At 35.5% G+C, this 22,809-nt stretch overlaps 1 protein-coding gene across 1 annotated transcript in view; it reads left to right on the forward strand.

Annotated features, from left to right (window-relative positions):
- The first annotated feature begins 4,401 nt into the window (after window positions 1–4,401).
- auh (AU RNA binding methylglutaconyl-CoA hydratase) overlaps window positions 4,402–22,809 on the forward strand; it is a 95,548-nt gene continuing 77,140 nt past the window's right edge. Inside the window, exons 1-3 of the mRNA XM_088909925.1 lie at window positions 4,402–4,684; window positions 5,952–6,019; window positions 6,101–6,188. Of these exons, the coding sequence (XP_088766051.1) occupies window positions 4,441–4,684; window positions 5,952–6,019; window positions 6,101–6,188 (400 nt within the window). The 5' untranslated portion in view covers window positions 4,402–4,440. The remainder of the gene's footprint in view (window positions 4,685–5,951; window positions 6,020–6,100; window positions 6,189–22,809) is intronic.

Genomic DNA, 22,809 nt, shown 5'->3' on the forward strand with positions numbered 1-22,809 from the left:
CTATTATACTCATTAGATTTAAACAATAATGGACTTTAAATCCAGTAAACATATAGTTAAAAAGCAAATGTATTGGCAAAGATGTCTGTAGAAACATTTTGAATGCCATATCACAAATGGTGACAGACACAAAAAATGTTTGTTCCATGGTGAATACGCACTTAAAGGTTTTAATTATAGTAATATTACTAAATCTTTCCTTAGAAAATGCATTGGGAATCCTGTAGAAGCAGGATTGGGTACTCTTGAACCAGAGGGGATACTGATGTAATAGAGAAATAGATGAGTAGAATATGTGAAGAATATTTGAAAAGGGGGAACTGATCTCTAAAGGTCAGTTCTAATAGGGTGAGGGAAGCACTGGGCAACAGAAAGAACAAACTTAATGTTTAAACTTAAATAATAAGCATATGGAATAAAATTCAACCCCTTAATGCAACCACATGCACTGGAAACAGAAGAGGAACTGAAATGTGCCTAGAAGAGCGCACAGGGATGAATATAAAGTTGACAGTCTTTTTGTTTTTACACTGATACAGTACATATTTTTCTGAATGAAAGGCAGGACAGAAGGGGTGGTGTGGTGTGACTATATATCAAAAGCAACCTGCAAGATAGCGAACTGGAGCAAGAGACTACAGGTATCTTAGAATCTATATGGGTAACATAGTTACTTGTACAGTAGCTTAGCGTATGATGAGAAACAGAAGGCATATATCAAAGTCAACATTATATTTCTGTAAGATTTTGATTTTCCACACTTAACCTGGAATATTGTGATGGAGAACAAAGAAATTTAATATGATATGGCTGAATATGATTTCTTCTTTAACTGTACTTGTAAAGACACCAATTAGGGAAGATGCCCTTATTGACCTATTGTTTTAAAAAAACAACAGGATATAATTAAAGGGATAGTTGTAATAGAACCACTAGGAAACTGTTACCACAATCTTTTGATGTATACTTGAAATATCTAAAAGCCGAATCTAAAATTAGGATTCCAGATGAGATTTCAAAAAGTGAACTAGAACAGATCATCAAGAGTAAATAGAAAAAGAATGGTTACACGTCAAGCACATAACATTTAAAATGAATTAATTCCTAAAACAATTGAGTTAAGATGTAGGAAAATGTGGCCTGACTCATTTCGAAATTAGAAGATCATCAGAAGGTAAAGAGTGCTCTAAAGACTGTGCAAAAGGGTCCAAGATTCAAAGATAAAAACACAATACACTTAGCTCCAGGTGCCCCAGAAAAAAAAAAAAACATTAGAATTGCAAGAGAAACAGAAAAGAATATTGTAACAGTGGTACAAAATGCAAAGTTTCTTCATCAGTATTACAACACTAAAAGAAATGTTAAAGGAGAAGCACATGCTTATGTCACAATAGTGTGTTAAAAACTTAAGATGATAAAGAAAGAAACACTATGTTTAATAAATATTTCTCATAAGGTTTTACAGTGGAAATGCCAATAACTTGCCTCATGTTATGAAAACACTTACCACAGACTGGAGAATTGGACATCTACTAATACTTGACTCATCAATTCACAGACTAATTCTGGTTTTAATCTATGTAAATATCTGAGTTTTGAACACAAAGGCCACATTTTTTCTTCATGTGATAATAAGTGTGCATATGTACTGTAGTGCAAGCAATCTGAGCCTGGATTCAAAGCATGGTCACAGACACACCTCAGTGTCCAAAGAAGTATCAATCCGACCACAACAAAAGATTAGTCTTCTGGCCCAGGGGATTCAAATACTCTTGAGAGGCAAGGAGAGTGAAGGCATTTAACAGGCTAATTTTACACTGTGAGTCACTCTCCACCTCTAAACTCTGTAGCAGCCTCAGCATCTGGAAGATGACAGAAACTTCATCAACAGAACACCTCGTATTTTCCTGAACAGACCAAAAGCACGTAAAAACTATGATTTATGTCCCTTGACATATCTTATGAGGGACCAGAGAACTCACATCACAATAAAATATTCTTTGTGGACTCTGTTCCAGTTGTATACTTATCTTATAGATAGCCATGAAACTGGGGTGTCACTTGTTAATAAAAAAATAGGAAAAGCAGATCTTTTGTTAGTTTTGTTAGTTTACATTTAGGTTTATGTTCTATATTTTCCTTGCAGCACTGGAACCCTGGGTACAATTACCTGTGTATGTTCTCCATGTGTTTGCATGGGTTGCTTCCTGCAGTCCAAAGACATACTGGTAGGTAAATTGGTTTCTGGGAAAACTGACCCTGGTGTGTGTGCACGCAGTGATGGACTGGATGTGTTGGATAAAGCAGTTAAAAACTGGATGTATGCTGGTACTGTATGCCCAACTGACCACAAATGTGCATCTGGCACTCACTTGACAACTAATTAGCACAGACTGGTTTGTTCACACTACCAAATATATTAGGTTTTCTTTCTGGACATTTATGTTTGAAGATGTTGAAATTAGATGTTGTGACAGGATTTAGTTTTGTTTAAGTATTTTTATATTATCTTAAATGAGAACCTTCATAAGACAATTACATAACTACCGTATCTCTTCAATGACATCATCAGGTATGGCTGATTTAGAATTTAGAATATTTTGAATTTTTCAAAAGAAAGAAGACACTTAACGCAGGTCTCTTTAGTTTTGTACCTATTGTCCACTCACCATCAGAAAGAACAAAAAGATTCAGAAGACCGCCATTTTAACACTGTTGCAAATAACGCCTGATTTATTGATCAGCCACCTGGTAAATTAGGTATTTCTAATGCTTCAGAAATAACCTATTCAGTAACTTGTATTTAAAATGCAGCTTCGCATTTTCTTAAAAACAAGCCACTGAATACTAGATGTATCCGGTTCAGTCTGGTTCCAGGGTTTTGTTTTTGTAACACAAGATGTGAAAGAAGACATTGTGCATGTGAATCAGTTCGTCTTGAGTGGCGCTGCATGTATGATTGCAAAGATGAGCAGGAGCTGAAAGTGTGTGGCCCGGTTCCTAACACTGAATGAACTCAGCGTGTTGGCAGAGACTGAGGAGAGGCAGGTGTCTGCAGAGTGGCAACAGGCCACGTGTGCTCTCTTAGCTTGGCTGTGATCTAACCATTGAGGCTTCTCTGGATATTATGGATGTATGCAAGTATTAATTAGATTATAATGAATAGGTTTAGCCTTCTGCAGCCATACACTACCAGCAAAAAACCTCTAGTCAGCAGGTTTTAGGGTGAGAATGTGACAATTAACAACTTACAGTAGCTGAAATACATGTTTTAATCTTAAAAAAAATAGGTTCCATGATAGAGGAGGCCATGACGAACTTGGAAAAAAAATCAACTAGATAAAAAGGTGACAAAGGAATTTGACAGATCTTAGGATCACATTAGAATCACATTCATTTTTTCTAGAACTTGAAATAATACATTTCCTGCTACTGATCAAATGTTCAATAAAACCTGATGGATGTAATAGAAGCCTGAGTTGAAGGATATTTTTGAATAAAAAGGTTGTGGTTTTGGTTCAGTCTGTGTTACCTTTTCTCATCCTGCAAGCCCCACAGTTTCTTATGAGGAGCATAAGGAAGGTGGGAAGTGACTGATGTCATTACAAATTTGCAGGTGCCCACCCAGTCGCAGGACCTGCGGTTTTACTAAAAGGTAATAAATAAAAAATGGTTTCATTTATGTGGAAAGAGTTTTAGCCAAGGTTACAAAAAAGATACTTTGTGGTACTCAAGGGTAAGAGCAGACATTGACAGCTTGGGTTTATTTTCACACTGAGCAGCTGTCAGGAAGAACTGCTGTTGCTGAAATAGTATCATCAAGATACGAAGTTAAGATAGTTTCCAGACGAGAGGAGACTAATTTTACTCATCTTTTTTATCTAGGTTTTCAGTGGGTTACAACTAAAAACAGACCCCATCAACACCCTTCATTAATGTTCCCACTGGCTCAGGTGTGTAAAAATGATTAGGCAGTTCAAAATACTTCCAGTCCTACTTGTATGGTACCTGCTATGCTCAATGCTGAAATTAATAATTGTGTGAACAGCAATCAAAGAAATCTCCAGCAGACTGAACCTACACACATTCCTTCAGGAAGTGTTCGACTAAACATTCCTTTCCAAGGAGAACCTGCGAGACAACTAAGCAAGGCTGGAGCAGAATTCAGGAAAAAAAACTGTCACAAAAGCAGAACACGCCTGCATCAGTATGCTGTTTAAAAGTTGAGCTCGCCTGCTGCAAGTTTTCCGTTGCTTAATAAAGGCAATGTTTTAATTAAAGAAAATAGTTGTGTACATAGAAACCCCCCACCTCTATAAAAACGTTCCACTACAGTAGCAGATGGGAAAACACCACGCTGCGCGCAGCAGAAGACACGTGACTAAAATGTCGCAGTTCAAAGTTGAAAGTCGAAATATAAACACAGACACGCAGTGCAGTATGGCGGTTCTGGCTGGGAGTGGAGTTCTGTCTCGGACGTTTCGGTCTGTTACATTATGTCCCAGCATTAACGGAGCTCGTAGACTGTACGTGAATGCAAAATCCCTTTACCATGCTCTCCTCACAAACGAATTGCAAAGACTTCGACCTGGGGGAGGTACAGTGGGTCGACTTTACAGCTCAGAGGCCAAGTCGAGTGGTGCAGACGACCTGAGCGTTAGGTACTTGGATGGAGAGGACTCAGGTATAGAGATTAATATTGTTAAACAACCTGACCGAATACAGTTAGTGAATATATTGCCACACAATCATTTGTGCTGCACGTTGTTTGCACACAATATGTATGTAGAAACAAAATACCGAAAGTGGTTGAAGTATGCGCACGAATTGCAGTTTAATTTTTTCTGCACATTTTATGCAGCTGACGAAATGTGCGTCGACTTTGAAATGCTTAGCTTCTGTTTCGCTTAGCTTTGAAATAGTTACGTGATGTCTGATAGAAAGTATTTTGAAAGTTATGAAAGCAATACTCAATGAAGTGATGCATTTAAATATATTCAGTAACAATTATTCTGCGTGAAAATCTTACAACGTCACACGCATATCATTTTCAACGATATTCCCAGATTGTGAAATGTTATGTTTCGTGCTTTGCTGCTTGTGATAGTTACCTCCTGGTTAATGACCGTGAACCGCCTGTCGCTAGTGCTTATGGGAAGTAAGGCAGAAGACATGGCACATTCAATAGACGCTCACTTACATTCATGAGTTAGTGGTGCAGACATTAAGTTTAATTGTGGGGTAGAGAAATTTAACTTTGTTTATGCTTACCCGTGTCGTGTTTAATTTGTGGATTTGTTGCAGAAGACAGAGGCCCTGGTAGTCTAGAATAATTTTGTCAGGTAAATTGGGAGATGGAAGATTTGGAATTTATTACAGGGTAGAAGACCAGTTGTGTTCCCTAAATATTAGTAGTGCATGTTCAGCAAATCTGATCTTTTTAAAGAACAAATGAGTTTAGAATACGGAAGCGGCTTAACCCTACTGTTCAAAAACTGCACTTGGCTTTTATAGCTTTTAGCCAAAAGGGTCATCTGTCTAGTATGTTAACGTCCCAGTTTTAAAATTGTGATATGTTCATGCTGGTGATATTAAAACCTTACAGTCAAGAATTTACCAAGGGTTTTCTCAACTGTAGCAACATTCTCAGCAACAAATTATTACATCTTTTCCTTGCATTGAATGGTTTTCATTTTATAATGAAAGAAACAGTTGGGTGAATATATTTTGAAATGTTGAGTGATGCATTTTTCCAGTTCAGTTTAACATAAAATATAGAATGACACATAGAAAACTTAGAATCATGTTTTTTATAAAATTGCTCCAATTAAAATATCAGTGGACTTTTGTAGTGTGGATAGTTTTTTGTATTTCCTCTGGCTTTCTTTTTTTTTGACAAACATGCATTTTTAGAGCCCTGTATAAATACAGATCTTTGATTTCTTTTTTAGGAATTGTGGTGCTTGGAATACACAGACCAAAGGCTAAGAATGCAATAAGTAAAAACCTTGTTAAAATGGTAAGTCCCTGTGTAGGTTTCTTATGTGATCTTTCCCCTTGTTTATTTTTAAGGTAACAGATTTTCATCTCTGTTTTCCAGATGACTGAGGCTGTAGATGCAGTAAAAAGTAATAAACGTGTTCGGACAGTCATCATATGCAGTTTGGTGCCTGGAATATTCTGTGCGGGTAAGTGGTTTTCAACTGACCTTTGGTAGGTCTATTTATATTTTTATATTTGAATGGAAGTTTAAAATGAATGTTTATGGTATCAATGTATGAAAGTGCTTGTTGATTACTTCAGAAGTCAATTTATTGAATTTGAAAGTTTACTTGTTCAAAATTACCCTAATGTCTGCTGTTACCTACAGGGTATCGATCTTTCAAAATATCTCAAAAGCTGATATGATTGACTTAGGTGCAAAGTGGAATGTTTGCAGAATGCTTTTAAGGCAAACGCCTACAGTCTAGGTTGGCAGATGTTAGGCCTTTGTTTCACTATGGAGCTATCAGTTCTTTTTTAGGGTGGACAAACTGATCTTTAACATAAAAAATGTCAGCAATGACTGTGTTACATATTTGTAGATTGACATTCAAGTTGACCAGCAGATCTTAATAGAGTTGACAGAAGTCACCAGTGGCTTGTAAAGAGTTAAGGAGAAGACAGTCAGCTTTTGTATTTTATGCTGATCACTTTGCATTGTCTTTCTTTATCATGTTTTTCCAGGGCAATGTAGCGGATATAAAAAGCAGTAATGTGGTAAGCATGCAGGAAATTCTAGATGAGGAAATTCTAAAAATGTGCTTTGGATCAATAACAATTCTCAAGGATTAGGAGAAAACATTTTTCATTAGAAATGACTTAATTAAACAGGATTTGGTAGTTCACATTCAGTAGCAGCATCATATAGTGTTATTGTTGCCACTACCACTACCACCACCCGTCAAAAGATTTCAGAACAGCTGTTTGTAATGACGGCAACAGTCTGTTTTCCACTCTTTTTGTGTTGATAGAAAATGTATTTTACATTTACAAGAGCAGGTTTTTCAGTGCATGTTTTCAGATGGCAATATTTGACAAAGACTGGTAGGCTTTAGTGTTAAAATCAAAGTATAAACTCCTTATTTTTTCCAAGGGAAGTAATGCTAAATCGTAGTTTAGATGATCGTAATTATATTTCTCTACATGTGAGATCACCAGCAGATTTTCTTTTACATAAGGAAGTATAAAATTGCTTTAATGTGTTTAGTGTGCTATAAATCTTATCAATGGATAAGCAATGCTTTTCCAAACAGGACTATCTGTATTACCCAAGAAATTGACATTGTTCCTTTGTATTGCTGTTTTGCATACACACCTCCAGATGTTTCTGTGTTGTTTACTGTTGCATAAAAAAATACTTTTTCAGCATAACATGTTAAAGGTGCCAAAATGTTCAAATGAATAAAAAAGCATAAACAAAATTTTAAGAGCAAAATGTCTACCGAACATATTAATTCCTATTTCTTTATAACATTTGTGAGTTTTTAAAAAAATACTGAGCCTAGTAAACAAACCTTAAATTAACCTCTGACGCATTACCTTTTGTTTTTTTTGTACACTCATTTTTAAACAGCCATGTGGTTGTTCAAAGTTTTTTTTAAACGACTTGGTTTAGTTATATTAAAAAAGTTTAATTCAAAACGGAGCACTTGAAATTCGTTCGTCTGTTCTGTCTTACAAATCTAAGTGTTAAGATTTCATGGTGGGTCAGAACGTTCATAGCACAAGATTATAACATTCTTCACAGCACTTAGGCTCATGGCTTATTGGAAGCTTGTTGCTTCACAACTTTACATTTTAAAAATGTATTTACTGATCTTGTGGATAAGGCCTAGGTGTGTCATAGGCCGTATTGTTGGGAGCACAGAGAAGAATTTAGGCTTGAGGACAGGGTAAGTCACACAGTGCCATGGGATATGACAAAGTAATCTGAACTTTGGTTTAATGGAAGATCAGGCAATCCCTGGATTCCGAACTCCCTCCAGTTTTAAATTAGGACCTGATTAAGACCTGGAAAACAGCTGATGTAACATCTTATTTTTATAACTTCTTTTAATAATTGGTTGGCATTATAAAAAAAAACAGAAACATGGTACTTGAGGAGAAGGGTTGCTCTGCTCCCTGTTTAACCTGCCAACTAAATGATGGCACCCACCTCCTACAACACAGTGCACCACGCTGATGCATTATTTTGGAAATCCTGCGAGGGCAGCAATGTTTTTTTTCTTAGATTTCTCTCAATGCAATGTGTCTGTATAAGCATTCCTACTACATTCCTCTGTTTTTGTCTCTTGTATTGTAAGGTGATAACTCAAAGTTAGGAAGGAAGAAGTGTTAGTGGGGCCAGCAGGGGGTGCTCACCCTGCGGTCCACGTGGGTCCTAATGCCCCAGTATAGTGATGGGGACACTATACTGTAAACAGGCGCCATCCTTCGGACGAGACGTGAAACCGAGGTTCTGACTCTCTGTGGTCATTAAAAATCCCAGGGGGCTTCTCGTAAAGAGTAGGGGTGTAACCCGGTGTCCTGGCCAAATTGGCCATTGGCCCTAACCTATCATGGCCTCCTAATAATCCCCATCTATGAATTGGCTTCATTACTCTGCTCTCCTCCCCACTGATAGCTGGTGTGTGGTGAGCGTACTGGCGCACTATGGCTGCCGTCGCATCATCCAGGTGGATGCTGCACATTGGTGGTGGTGGAGGGGAGTCCCCATTACCTGTAAAGCACTTTGAATGGAGTGTCCAGAAAAGTGCTATATAAGTGTAAGCAATTATTATTATTATTATTATTATTATTATTATTAGAAGTATTTCCCCCAGGACCACATACTCTTTTGTCAAGGGTTTTTTCATCATGTGTGGGACTTGTGGGCTGACACAGGTCTGCATGAACCTGCTGGATGGCAGATGCATTTCCATCTGACCTGTTTGCTGATGATACTTTTGCTTCCATGTCTTTACAGCGTTTAACAGAGAGATAGCCAGGTGTAGTTGGTTAGGCTGGCCTTTGCTTCTGATAACCTTTAACACTGGCATAGTAACACTTCACCCTGTACTTTGGCTTTGAAGTTCTAGCTTACAGATTGTAATGGTTTATTTTAAAAAAAGTTTTTTTAGCAGTGCAGTATTATGAATTTGCTGTCTGCTCTTCAGTTGGCATCCTATCAGTTTTGTTGTAGGTATTATTTCTTTGATTTTTAAAAAGTATTTGTTATTCCCTTGTTTTTTTGGGAATCTTATGTCACAGAAATTTCCAAAATCTAGCTAATGGTTTTGGTGGCTTATAAAGATCACTGTCTGTCCTTATAGATACTGTGTATTTAAGATTTCCTCTATCCATATATAAAATCTGTTTTTAATATAGTATTTAATTTGTAATATTAAGTCATTTTATTTCCTATTATGGTACACACAAGTAATTTTGTCAAATCTGATTAGCTATCATTAATAAGCCCTTATAAATACAAGTTATTGTTTTGTTGAATTAATTTTAAATGACACAAGCTTCCTTTCTTAATTTGAAGTAAAAATTCTTGCAGTGACAGAAAAATGAATATGACTGATTTATGAACTGATCACGTTGTTAAAGCAGGATGTGAATCTTATATCAGAGATTGAATATGTTAGTAGTTCTGCTATAACAGGACATATCTTGATTGAACCTCCAGCATATCATTTTGCTTTTGCAGCCTGTTTACAGAGGTAGAGATTTTTAATCTCTGACTAAAGACAGATCCAAGAAATCAGGCAGGATGTGACAGAATTTAGATGTTTTGTTTAAAGTGCAGATTTTGTTTATTAAGTATGTCCTGCAGACTGGAAATTTGCACTTGTCTCTTTGTAACTAAAGTGACAGTTTGTATTTTCATTGTTTCAGGTCAGTTTTATTGTAATGTAAAGCAATGGAGAATGAATAAGTCAATGAGTTTTCTGAACACATTCTGGGAAAGATACAAAATCATCAGTAGTTTCTTTAATATCAATCAGTTTTTCACATTATATTGGTGATTTTTATATTTGATCAATATTTATCTTATTTATTTTTATCTTAATATTCAGACAATAATATTAATAATTTGTTTATAATGTAAATAATATTAGGCTAGATATTGTTCAGTATCTAAAGCCCCAAAATTAATAGTACTTTTTCAGTATTTCAGTTTATATTCAGGATGTTGAAATTTTCAGTTATACAATACACTGAGAATCAACAGAAATGTGTAATTTACAATTGCAACAAATTTAAAGTTCATGGATGATGACAAAATCCCTTTTGTAGGAGGAGTGCTGACATTTTTTTGAACAGACACAACATGGGTACATTGATTATGTTGAGTAACATTATCAAAAGTGTTGATCAAGAGGGGGTCTGCTGTGAAAGTCATAGTGTGAGGTGATCTAGTGAGTGTGAAACAGCCTCTCAAGTGTATTAATTAATAAAAGAAACATCAAAGCATTTAATCACTTACAGACATCATTATACTTTTTTTTAAAACAATATAGAAATAAAGGTTTCAGTTTCTTTAAATGCTTAGTATAATTTGGAATAGCAGATCACAATATTTTATGATTTTTTGCCAGATGTTTTTACAGGAAAACATGAGTAATGTTTTTCAAGCATGGGGTTTTACAAAATAGTTTGGCTTTGGTGTTTTTCATGTTCCTCCTTCAAGATCCCTCAGTTTTGTAATTTCACTATTAGAGGGTGGGGTGTTTTGTCTTCACTAGAGGCTAGAAAGGTCAGTGTAATCTAAAAAAATACTGAAATGCATCTAACTGAGAGATTACATTTCAGGCTCATTCCAAGGTTTAGATATCATGATGAATCCTGAGGTACATTGGAAATATTATGACAATAGTAAAACATTTAAAACAAATGTAATTCCATTCAGTGCTGAGTCTTTCCACAGAAGCAGTTGGATACAAACTGAAATTCAGTGCATAAGAAAATGATAAACCATTCATTTAAAATAGGATTATGGTCACATCTTATAAAATTATGGTCTTCAGTGCATCCTTAAAATGTTTTTCATTTCATGTACAATGTGAGGGTGTTTCAATATGTAAAGACACAATGGCCTGCAGTTGTAGTACTTTCTGTATCCTGGTTGGGGCATTACACCTACAAGTACTGGACAAAAATGTGGAAGCATCTGGATAAATGAGGGATGCCAAGTATGTTCAAAGCAAGGACTTCCACAGAGGTGTGGTTCATTTGTTAATTAAACTAAATAACATCCCAGCATAGGGTCATGTATAGAAAATGGTGGACAATCCTAGTTGCCTATTATCTGGCTAGCACGGTTGCAAGAGGAGACTTTGGTGACTTTGAAAGAATAATGATTGTTAGGGCATTTTTGGCAAGCCCTTCAGTGACCAACTTTTACTTCCTAATGTTTCATGAGTAATGAAAAACAAAGTAATTTATATGGCTATTCCCATGGTATTCTGCAGAGAGCAAACATGGGCGAAAGTGCATACTACAGGATCAAAACATCTATGTATCAAAGTGCAAGGCAAAACAGGGTAACTGTAGATCAGATGGCTGCTAATTTCATCCTGGGCCATGAGCAGGCAGTTTCATCAAAAATGGTCCACTGAGATCTGACAATTCAAGATACCGTAGTTGGGTTGCTGTGCATAAATCTGTCATCACACCAGCAGAGCATCTTTGAGAGATTGTGGTCCAGTGGTGCCAAGAGCACAAGTTGTAGTTATGAGTATTTCTGAAAAGGTTAGACTAATTGTCATTCATTATGTCCTTGATGTGTGTTGCCAACCTAAAGGACTCTACAGCCCAGGCTGGGAGTTCCATAATGTTGTGTGGTGCATTTGCCTGGGATGGTTTGTGTGTACTCTTTCTGTTGGAAGACAAGGTCAGTGCTAATCGCTACTTAATGGTACCGAGTGATCACCTTCACCCAATGTTGCAGCATATCTTTTCTGCCTGGAGGGGATGTCTTTTAGGATGACAGTGGCCCGGTTGGTTTAACGAGCATGAGATCACCAGATCTGAATCTATCTGAGACTTTATGGGATATCCTGGAATGAAGGGTGAGACAGTGTTTTCCATTTTCTTCAATCAGGTGGAAGTTGGCAGAGTTTCTCATGGAAGAATGATGCTGCTTCCCTCCTGCAGAATTTCAATTTTTCACATGGTACACTGTATTACACATTGCATACATGCCATAATGGCTGCATGTAGTGGCTCAACACATTATTAAGTGACTTCACATTGGTTTTCAATTTTTTTGCTACCTTAAGTTTTCCTTATAATTTCCCTATAAAGAACAAATTTGCCACATCTCACTTTGACTTTCATGTATTTCTCCTAAACACAAAAAAACTTTATTTTGCATGAGGAATCTCAGGATTGTACCCACCATGTTAGGAGTCCCTTTACGGTTACATGAGAATCGCTTGGCTCTGATTCTAATAAATTATTTTCCCACACAACTTTTTTCCTTGATTTTATTCACCACTGTTGAATTTGGGTGCTTGTACTCCATGCTTTGCCATTTGTTTTCTGATGTGTAATGGTATATCATTATTTGTGTAGGTGACTAGAAAATGACCATCTTGATTTTTTTTGGTTATATTGGAACATATGTATGGTACAGTAGCTTCATGGACATCATTTCATTGGACCAATTTGGCCTTGTTCCATTATGCAGTTTCTCATCTAGAGCAGAGTTTCTCAGCCTGTGTGCCATGTCTCTATGGTGCTTGTTCAGTCATGCTGCAAAATTTTGGCAAAGTAACATAAAAAAACAGACAATTTAAATATTGTTTCCTGATTAATTTTAGAGAGCACCCAAGTGTCATGTTGCAATTTCAGTGTATACTGTCAGACAGAAGCCACACTCATGAGACTGTTCACATGGGAATTGCTTGTTGTGAGAGTTAAGTGTTTCATATTTGAAAGATGTTAAAAAAAAGATATCATCCAAAAATTCACAAGCAACTGAGCAAGAGCTTAGCGTTCTATTAATTCCTGCCAGGATAATATCACTGTGCACTTCAAGGCAAACTCTGATTAAAAATTATTTCTAATATTATGTGCTCAGGCCAGTGACGTGTGGGGTGTGCCACAACATTTATTTGTGGATGATCCTGTCTGATTTGTAACTTGTTTTCTGCATCTCTTCATGATTTAAAGGTCCCATATAGAAGTCTATCTCCACGCAAAGAGATAAAACGTAACAAAGCCATAGAAATATTATTAAAACCTTGTATTGCTAAATATCTGCAATAAATAAACCACTCAAATGGGTAAATAACGTAACATCTCTCACATTTATGAAGATGTGTTTTTGCTTGCTGATGTTTTCACTTATAGTAGTGTCCAAAACTTGCAGTGGTGAATAGCGCAGGGTTGCTTATGGACAAAGCAGCAAAAAAAAATTAAAAACACACACCTACACAATGGTTCACAGTCAAAGTCCCTAGTTCCAAATCCCTTCAGTCGTAATTTTCAGTGTCAATAAAAAGATAGTGTCCCAGTTCAAAAGAAAATGTACTAGAATATACTACTCCTAGTTTACAAATGTCCTAAAATTTTTAATGTTAATTTAGGTTACTGTCCTAAGGAAGGAGAAACATTTAAAGACAATCTTTGTTCCCTGAGTGAAAACCTGTTAGGTTTAAGTGCAACAGTTTTAAGTAAATCTGTTTTGTGACATGTGATTCTGTGCATTGTGGAAGTATTTTCCAGTTGTAAATGGTGTGACTTATTCTGTAGTTCAGTTTTTCCTGTTTCCCTGGAAGTATTTTAGCGTAAGAAAGAATTTGGAAATTGGGTCTCTGCTTTTCTTTGCCTTATGGCTTGGGACACTTCCTCTTGTATGTTGTGTATTGAATCTAAAAATTAACACTAAAAGGATTTGGAATTTGGTTCCATTAGAAGAACTAAATAATGTAAAAACCTTGCTCTTATCTTTTTGTTCATTTTTATTAGTTAAAAAAGTTTTAAAAACAAACGAAACCTCTGGGTGTGGAACTTGAATGAGATGAGTCTTTGAGCTATATGAATTCTCATCCAAATAGAATTAAATCATTTCTCAAGCTTGTTATGGGAGCTTGTTTTCCTTGAATGCTGAAGCTTGTTCATGAGGCAGTGGTTTTTAAGGTCTGTGATCTAATTTAGCTTCACAATGTGAGTATTTGTGATTTTGAATAGTTGTATCAGGGATGTGCACATGTGTATTAAGAGATTTGCAAAACTTTATAAATGATTGACTGTACCTTGGTGACTTCCTTGGTGAAATAGTTTGTTGATAGTTTTCAGTTTTGATCTATTCATTAATATATTGAGTATATTATGTATATATGATATTTAACACATTGTGGTTTTGTATTAAACAAAATAGATTTAAATAAGTAATCAACTATATATTTTTTATTATTAGAAATTATTATAAGGATCTATACTTTGGAATGGCTTTATTTGCTGTATTAGTAGGGACTTTATCACACAGTAAAGGTTAAAGTGTTTCACTTGAACTCATTGTGGTTATTTTCACTTCTTTTTTGACACACAGATTTCTAAGAAAGTCTCAGTATGAAAAGGAATGTGGCAGTGTTTTTCATTTCCTCAGGAGCTACAGTATTCAAAATTTTATTTAGTGATTACTTGGCAAGTCTGGTTTGCTTAGTTTGCAAGTGTTCTTGAACCTTTTTTAAAGTCCTTGTGCATTACTTTCCACTTAGTGTGATGGGGTAAATGGTAGCAGAACAAGTTAAACTGAAATTTTGTTGCATTTTCTGTCACCTTTAGGAATCTCTTGGAATCTGGAATCTTTTAGGAATTTAGGAATCTGGTAAAAAGGTAAAGTAATTAGTGGTATAATTGAATACAGTATAAGCTGTGTAGTTAGACTTTCATTACATTTGAATATTACTAAAATAATACAAAAGTCTTGAGTGTGGTTTTTAAAACTATAACAATAACCAGATGACTCCTTAGGTTAAAACCTGCTAACAGTTTTCTAGAAAACATATTCTGTTGTTACATTTCCTCTTGGTGGTGTTTTTCTACTATAGCTAAAATAACGAAATGAGATAACACTCTTTTTTATGTTATAGAGTAATCAGAATGTCTAAGATTGAAAGTAATTAAGTGCGTGCAGTCATATACTGTACGTCAAGCTAAAAATCAAAGAATCCGAAAGGAATTTAGTAGTGATGACAAAGCTAATTTTTCAGAATTTTGTCATCAGGCTTCAGACTAAATGAAACATTAGATACATTTCTCTTATAAGATTTATGTAGGGTTTTTTCTGTAAAAATATTTTGAATTTTGTTGTTAACTTTAGTTGGTTTGAAAGTCCCTACACAATGATGCGTACTGAAGTGTGACGTTCGTTTTATTATATTATAAAAAAAGAATCTACTTCTGCTACAACAGAGGTATCAACCTTGTCAGTGTTTCCTGAAAGTGACAGCACAGCTGCATGCTTTTATATTTTCTTCTGTTTTCCATACTTCAGATATGACTTTGGTGTTTTTAAAAATGTTAAAATTAAAATTCAAGCATTTCTTATACAGCACATCTCATTACTGTCACATAGCAAGTATTTTAAATAGATCTGTAAAAATTATAAAAAAATACATTTACAGGAAGCATTTAATGGTGTTAAAAAATAACTACTCTGATGCTTTGAATTGTTGATGAAACGTCTGGGTTTTGTTAGGAACAGTAGTTATTTAGCAAGAACACTTAGTGTCTAATTTATTCATAGCCATATTTAGCTAAAGTCTTAGTAAAGTAAAAAAAACTTCCGGTTTTTAGACTGCCTTGCAAGAGTATTCACTCCCTTTCAATGATGTTCCTTTTTGTTGAGTTACAAATGTATGCATTTTTTTACATTTGCTGACATTTATCTTCTTTTCAATCTAAAAAGTGACTATTTTTAAAAAAACATGAATGTTCAAATTGAACACTTTAAAAATGTATATACATCATCTTGAAAGCAACAAAATAAGACATCATTGGAAGGCACTGTATGTATCACCAGGACTGCTTAATAATCTGGAAAGTATGGATGAGGCCAGGTAGAAACCTCTGGAAAAGTGTTTGAAACACCATAAGACAAACAAGAGAAGCATTATACTGTGTAGGTTAGTGGTCACCTTGTTGATGACTCGTTTCCTTAGTTTCTTTGTTCGGTTGTCTACACCTTGCGATGTGTTTAACAGGAAAGATGAGTCATGGTGAAAACAAGGATATTTTTGTCATTAAACCTCTTGATTCACACATGAATCTTTACTATGGGAACGTAACTATGAAAAACAGGTGCGATTAGTGCTTAATACTAAGGACTAGAACCTTTGAAATATCAATTACTTTGTCTTTACAGTAAGATCATTAAAGTTTCATTGCAGAGGACTGTTCTAAAGTTCTGTGAAGAAAGATATGACTATGTGGTTGGGTTTTGTGGAGTGTATTTTACAGAAATCAAGGTTTTATGAGTTGGAGGGGCAGTTTCCAATATGTACCTGAGTTGCATAAAAAGTTCATGGACAAATGCAGTAGTTCTGAGCCCACATACATAAATACCATTTTTTTTTGCTATTGATTACTAAGGAGAACATTCTTATACATGTAAGTGATTGAGTGAATTATTTGTTGTATCAGGCCAAACTGACTCTGCTCCTGATTCGTCTGAGGGATTTCAGTAAAAAGACGTGAAATACTAGGACATGAAATGAAAATTGTAAAGTTTTTGTGACTAATTTGGTGTCCGGTTGTATTTTTGCAATTGGGATAAAAAGTTTGATTGTCTCATATACAAAAAAAAAATGTTGTAGATTTGGTTCAAAAGGCAGGAGTGGTAGATGAGATGAGAGTGAAAGCTGTCAAAAAAGTTCAAACCCCAAATAAGGAAGTTTGGTCATAGAATCTTGTTGAGATCTGTAGTGTTAACAGTTCAATGCATTATTGCATTTTTTAAGTGAAGTGGTAGAGAAGCCTAGAATCAGTAACAAAAGGTCATTATCCTTACCGCAAATAAAACAGGAAATGAACAAAAGGTGTTTAGTTAAGCAATGCAGTGAAAGAAATTTAGTCTTTTCTACCCTCAAGGGCAAACAGAATATTTGCATTTTATCTATGCAAATTAAAAATGGCTAAATTTGGTCTATTGAGCTTATCTGTGTCTTCTGGAATTTTTTCTGCTTTCATAGTGTAAAAAAACAGGATTATGGTTTCAAAATATTTACAGTTCAGAAATGTAATCTTTGCTGTAGTGCTGTTCATGTGTTGGAAAATGTGTTAATCCTGTAAATATACTGAAAAATGGCAGACAGAAAATTCTATTGCTTGCTAGTGCAGCAGTATGTTAAACAGTGCATCTTGAAAAATATTATTAAAAGTAATTAGTGGAATACAGTTGCATGAAAGAAAGAAAACAACCACCATGCTGTTTTAAATGTATTTCAGATAACTGTGTAACTGTGCTGTTTTCTTAAAGAAACAAAAGAGTTGTTAAATTGAAAAAAGTAGACTTTGTGTAAAGTACATATATTCATTTAATTTAAAAGACCAGATGGGCAACTGATACTGTACAGTATATTCTTTGTGGTATTCAGTGACTCATCTTTAAAATGAATCAGGTCTTGAAAATTAGATTCAAAATAACCAATTTGCATAATAGCCTACACTCTGGTGTTAATTAGCAGTTAACAAGCATGTGTTAACAAGCAGAACAAAAACATTAGTACTGAAACTTGTTACTGAATGTAGCAGTATCTAATTAAAGTAAGACAGAAAAGATTGTGTTTTGAGATCTTGTTTATTCCTTGTGATAAGAAAAAGAGTCTGGTTTGTACACAAGCTAACTGTACATGTATAAGGAATATTTTTTCTTTTTAAAAGGCTACTTACTTAGATTGAGATTTTAGGTTTGGAATGTAGATTACTTAGATCCAGCCATTCAGAATGAACGATGAATAATGCAGCACAATACATTCCACATACCACATTGCACCTTGCTTTTTTAGAATATTCTTGTTGCAGAACTCCACTACTTGTTAAACCACCAGGAGGCGCTGTGAATGCTTAACGTGACATATGGAAGCATTTGCGAAGACACCTGATAACGCCCGTTTTCAAAACAGTGCAGAGCCCCATATGGACAATCTTTTTCCAATTATAGAATTTAATTTGCATACTGCTTACTTTATTACTTTATTAATTGTATACTCTATATTACAGTATGTTAAATATTAAATTAATATTAAAAAAGAAAGTAGGGCTGTCTGCAAAACAAAATTACTCAGCTGGCTATATAAAAAATAGTTGTAAACACTATGTGCTTTTTTCACATTTACATTGGCAATAAAATCTTTTTTTAATGCTAATTTCAGCAACAAGTAATAAAGAAACAATTTTGCTTTAGATTTTGATACCGTACTTTAGTGGCTTTAAAACTATACAGTATTATACAGTATTTACTGTATATACAGTATATTAATACATTATGCTGATCATACAGCAGTTCATTGCACACAATATCTGTGGATATGATTTTATGTGATTCCCGTGTGTGAGACATCGGAAAATGTAGCCTTTGTATCCTAATTTATTAATGTGGCTGATGTTTTAAAACGTGCGTTTGTGTGAACAGTAAAATAGAACTCTCCCCAAAAACCACCATAATTGGTGTTTCAGCTAATTATATTTTCTTAAAGATTTTGACCAGCTGCCGTAATTCGTAGCAGTGTTGATTTTTTAAAAATAAAGGTGATTCTAATCCGTTTCTCATTGAATCCTTGAATGTTTAAAGTTTCAACCCTTCTGTCGAGCCACACATTTAAAAAGGCACTATATATTAACTTTAAGTAGTTTATAAAACTTTAAGTAGTTTTAATAACAAATCTGTAAACCAACTTGTAAAACAAACATGACCATATGACATATACAGACTTTAGTAATATTTGAAAATATTTGTAGGTATAAGTAATCAAATTTTGAAGCCAATATCTCCCATGTTGCATTTTAATTGGAGTGTTTTTACATAAATTCAACGGTCTATCCATTTTCTAACCACTTTATCCAGTACAAACTGGTGACAAAAAATGGGTGCAAGCCAGGATTCACCCTTGACAGGAGAGCACTGCTGATTGTGGGAGGAAAGCCATGTGAACATGGAGAGAACATGCAAGCTCCACACCGATTACACCCCGGGAATTAAACTCAAGGGCAACTCCGTAAAGTTCCCCCCCTGCACATCCCCTGCACTACAAATGGCATAAACAATGACTCCCATCACATTTAGTTCCCGAGATAATGTCTTATTTTTCAGGATGTGGCATCACTCATTATTATTAAATGTATTACTATATTTTGAATGACATATTATAATTAGATGCCACTGTTTGATCTTTAAATTGAATATATCACCAGCCCCACAATTTTAAGAAATATTTTAATGTGACAGAGAATACTTCATAAACTAAGAAGCTTAATGTTTTGGAAACAACATGATTGTTACAAGAGAGTTAAACTTGACCTAATTTGATACATTTTGGTTTTGTACAGTTTTGTTTTTCATATTTTTTCCTTGTGGCTTCAGAAGTAATGTTTTTTGTAGTTCATAGTGCAAGGGTTTTGTGCATTTACTGGGACAATTATTAATTGTAGCAGTAAGTCACAAAATGATTCTTTGATGGCTATTAGAAAACTGACTCAGCGGGATAACTCAGCAACACACACACACGGATACTAATACACGACAATACATTTATTAATACATAAAATGTGCATATAAACATAACAGATCTTATAGTGAGGGTTAGCAGAATACAAAAGGTATATATTCAATCACGAAGAGTTACAAACCAAGAGGGACATACATTCAGTATACCATTCATTTAGACCGTTTCGAAAATGAACTTGGATTACATCTTCTACACTAGATACTCAAAGGCAAGTACATCACTCATAGGAATTAAATTGATATCAAATCAGGTTGAGGTAACAATTTAATTCTGGAGCTGTAATGCAGAATGTTGAATACTCATAAAAATCTGTGTGGATTCAGATCTCCCGCGGAAACAAAGAAGCAGTGGCAGGCTGTTGCTATGTCCAATTGGCATCCTCTGGCCCGTTGCCAGACAGTTCTGGTTCGGCTGGAGGTGTGAGAGAAGGGGGGAGAGATTTCTGCTGCGGCATGCTAGCAGTGGGTTCTCTGAAGACTGGCTAGTTAGTGTTTGCTGAACTAGCAGAGTTTGTGCACATGAAAAGTGACTGTGGATCCAAGGAAGTCACACTCTTTAGACAGGAAGAAAACCGGTTCGTTCCCAATGCAGCGCTAGTCCTGAATCCTGAGATTCAGCTGTCCACAGTTCCGACCGTAGTTCACTCGTTGATCAGGTGAGTGTTCGCGGTGGGTTCACGAGGCTTGCTGCTGGGCTAACCTCGGGCATCCTTTGGTTACACGCTGGCAACCTCTGTTCTCGACTCTTAGAACAAAGCAAAGTCCTGGCACTCGGACACACTGGCGGTTACGTGATTGTCCGAGATGAGTCTGAGAATGTCCTGGAGGAGCCCCTTCTGGGCCCTGTGCTGCCTGTTTTATCTGGAGGAACTACGGTCGTTCATTGGTTTAAAGTTCCGCGGTCGTTCAAGACCCACGTGGGGTTACCTTGCCCTACCAGTTCCTGATTGGCTGATCGAGGTGGATGATGAGTAACAATGCACTCTTAGGGTTGTAAACCTTGGGATGAGACTCTCCCAAGGAATCTCCCAGACAGTAAGGCTGGGAGAGATGACCATTTATTAGGGTGGCTGGTGAATCTCAGCTTTGGGAGCTGTTCCTTATCAGGAAACTCTATCAGCTAGAAAAACACCTTAAATGTAAACCAAATGGAATGGCCTCTCTGTATCCAGCACCACTTAGATGAGGGAGAGAAAGACTGGCAAAGGAGCAGCAAACTTAATTCCTGTATATTTAATAAGCCTTGCCGCTACAATAGCCTTACATTATCTTGCAAGTGCGCTCATCTCTGAGACACTGCAGCCTGCAATGTCTGAATAATTAATGCCTCCAAATTGCTTTCTTACTCTGTCCGGGGAGAGTGGGCTAACGTTACTCTCTCACTTCCTCAGTGTAATATGGGATAGGTCCCCACTACTACTATGGGGTTAAGAGATCATGAATGTAAAGTGAATATTTCACATACTACGATATATGAAATAATAAAAACATCATGTTAGATGTAGTAACTTTAAATTCTTTGTATTTAAAACAAAACTTTTAGTCATTTGAATGAATTTGCTTCACTCCATAACTTGCCTTTAGGTAAGGTGCATTAGTAACCAGGAGACGTAGGTGCGTCCAGGAGGTCGTCCTGTGGTGTTCACAGGAATTAAAGTTACTTACCTAAAGCTGCAGCAGTGACTATTGGGAAGCCGTATTGAAGATGTAGAGCAGAGAGTGAAAATAAAAACCCACATTGATGGTATGGAGGTATGTTCATATTATTACTTAATTATTAATATTATTTTAATATTTGACATACTGTGATACATAAAATTATCAGAAATGTGAAAAAAGTTTGCATTTTATTTTATTATAATAGGAAGTCTTTACTGTGCCCAAGTGGCAGTTTATTAAAAAGGTTGCTTGGGTTTTGGCTGGAATTGAACCCAGGTCCCTCTCGAGTGGTACCGCAGAATCCTACCTCTGAGCCACAATTGCAATGACGATTGGTGTTTGATTTTCTGTTATAACTGATGTAGTAAAAGGAGCATGTGAACACCTTCCCAAAATAACCACAGCAAGTGATTGAGTTCAGATATTTGTGCAGAAAATGTTTATGAAGAAGGTGGAATAATACCTACCTTATTTTTTTATTTTTAGATGCCACTATACATGTATATTATTGTACATTGTTATTCTTAAATTAATATTGTTAATGATGTTCAGAGACCTTATTATACTTCAGTGATTTTTATTTTTAGCTAAGAAAATTTTCGTTTAGTTACATGATTCTATGATTAATATTGTTTAATAATTATTAATAAGATTAATATTCCCTATTTAGTGGATTTAAAAAAGTACTACGACTTATTTGCAACAATAACAACAGCAAGTATTCACTGAAAATGTTAAAATATTATAGCTCTTAAACTTTATGTATTTAGAATGAGCATGTCAAAACATTTCCAAAATAATCACAGTAAGGGAGGTGGAAAGGTTTGTTCTCCCGCTACTTTACCTTTGCCTACTGCCCTGTCTCTCTCACACCTGAAGAAGGCTCCACGGCCGAAACGTTGTGTTTTCTTTCTTCTTTTTTTCAGCATGGAATAAACCTATTACTTGTTCTTTTGCAGCCTACGCATGCTGACGCAGCTACCCACCTGAACTACTGTTGTATATGTTTTTTTTATTTTATGCTACCACTACCAGCTGCTGTATGTACATTAGGTATAATAGTTTTAAATTAATAATTTAATGTAGTCTGTTACTTTCAGAGACGTTATACTTCTGTTTTTATTTTCAGCTACCAAAAGTTTTCTTTAGTTACATAAGTGGATATAGAGACAGTAGAGAAACATTAAATGAAGCAATTGTTTTATTAACATCTAAGGCACCACAAGTGCTACCTAGCAATCGTCTTTGGTCATACTGTGCCCCAATACTGCAAATATGGTAATAAGAACTGATGTGCGTTCTGAGTGGCTGCATCTGTACAACAGGTATAGATTTCTTGAAATTAGTACTTGAGAATTAAGTAGATGCTTAATGCTTTATGCTTTATT

The sequence above is a fragment of the Atractosteus spatula genome, chromosome 3 (assembly GCF_055471065.1).
Source record: "Atractosteus spatula isolate fAtrSpa1 chromosome 3, fAtrSpa1.hap1, whole genome shotgun sequence".
Taxonomy (NCBI): Eukaryota; Metazoa; Chordata; class Actinopteri; order Semionotiformes; family Lepisosteidae; genus Atractosteus; species Atractosteus spatula.